Here is a 1,641-nt window from a genome sequence, read left to right as displayed (position 1 = left end):
ACAAAATTGTGATTTCATCCTGGTTAGTCCTGGGTCTATACAAAGCACTCAGTCAAGTGAACCAAAGAGGAGCCAAAGTAACTGACAGGGACTAATAATGCTATCTTTTACTCTTTATATTTTTCAAAGAAACTTTAATGTTACCTGTTCCTAGGTTAGATCTTAACATCAGTGTGGGAAGGTAGGAAAGATGCTATCTCTGCTGCCGGAGGCATCCGTGGGACTGTGAGAACTGGATGAAGTTCAGGACACACACGGAGCAGGGTAATAGGTCAAACAAAAGACAATACTGCAGTCCCGTGATTTCCAGGCTGAAGAGGAAAACTGTAAGAATTGTAGACAACTGAACTAGCAAGGCAGAGAAGAAAAAGCTTGATGTTGGAATATTTCAGGATTATCTGGAACAATGCTCTGATCGGTGTTCTTCGTAGCAGACGTTGAATTGTGTTCTGTGATTGGAGCACGTGAAAGGCTATGGGAAGTTTCAACACGAGTTTCATACAGGGTTTCCTCTTGGTGGGTTTCTCTGATTTCCCTCAACTGGAACTCCTTCTTTCTCTCCTCATTTCCGTTTTCTACTCCCTAACTCTCTTTGGCAACTCCACTATCATTATTCTTTCACAACTGGATGCTCGGCTTCAAACGCCCATGTACTTCTTCCTCTGCCACCTCTCCTTCCTGGACCTCTGCTACACCACCAGCATTGTGCCCCAGCTTCTGATTAACCTCCAGGGATATGACAGAACCATCAGCTATGGAGGGTGTGTGGCCCAGCTCTTCCTTTTCCTTGCTTTGGCCTCCACAGAGAGCGTGCTCCTGGTGGTGATGGCCTTTGACCGCTATGCTGCTGTGTGCCGTCCACTGCACTACACGACCATCATGCACCCCGTTCTCTGCCTCTCACTGGCTATTGTTTCGTGGGTAGGAGGATTCATGAACTCTCTGATTCAGACGAGCCTCATGATGGCGATGCCTCTCTGTGGACACCAACTGAACCACTTCTTCTGTGAGATGCCTATTCTCCTGAAGTTGGCCTGTGAGGACACAGAAGGAACAGAAGCCAAGATGTTTGTGGCCCGAGTTGTAATCTTGATATTTCCAGTAACACTAATTCTGGGCTCCTATGCAAACATTGCTCAGGCAGTGCTGAAGACCAAGTCAATGGCAGGATGCAAAAAGGCTCTGGGGACTTGTGGGTCCCACCTTTTGGTAGTTTCTATGTTTTATGGTGCAGCCATCTACACATACTTACAACCCAAGGGTAGCTATTCTGAGAGCAAGGGGAAGTTTGTGGCCCTGTTTTATACTATCATCACCCCCATGCTCAACCCTCTGATTTATACCCTGAGGAACAAGGACGTGAAGGGGGCTCTGTGGAAGGTGCTAGGGAGAGCCACCGATGTGGGATAGAAGTGCAAAAGTCCAGCACAATTTGGTTTAACAGTTTTGGGTTAAACACTTGTCTTGTCCTTGCAAAGCTGTTAGTTAGTACAGAATAAGGTTCAGCAGAACTCATGGGCTTGGGACTTCCTTGCTTTGCAGTTGGAAGTGGAGATCTCTTGAAATGCTTTGTAGTTCAGTGTCGATAGTCCATATGAAGCAAGGACTGAGAGCTGATTTGTACTGTGGAGCTTGGAAAAT

General features: G+C 46.4%; 1 protein-coding gene across 1 annotated transcript; it reads left to right on the top strand.

Moving 5' to 3' along the window:
* The first annotated feature begins 474 nt into the window (after positions 1-474).
* LOC114629633 (olfactory receptor 10-like) lies at positions 475-1,410 on the top strand. Its single transcript, XM_028777702.1, has one exon. The coding sequence runs from the start codon at positions 475-477 to the stop codon at positions 1,408-1,410; it is 936 nt and encodes a 311-aa protein (XP_028633535.1).
* Positions 1,411-1,641: the final 231 nt, after the last annotated feature.

The sequence above is a fragment of the Grammomys surdaster genome, unplaced genomic scaffold (assembly GCF_004785775.1).
Source record: "Grammomys surdaster isolate TR1022 unplaced genomic scaffold, NIH_TR_1.0 313, whole genome shotgun sequence".
NCBI classification, from domain to species: domain Eukaryota; kingdom Metazoa; phylum Chordata; class Mammalia; order Rodentia; family Muridae; genus Grammomys; species Grammomys surdaster.
The sequence above is the reverse complement of the archived record's forward strand: the minus strand, read 5'-3'. Positions and strand labels throughout refer to the sequence as shown.

What these genes read in the sequence shown, in the direction of transcription:
- LOC114629633 (XM_028777702.1), top strand. Translation starts at nt 475, where the DNA reads ATGGGAAGTTTCAACACGAGTTTCATACAGGGTTTCCTCTTGGTGGGT.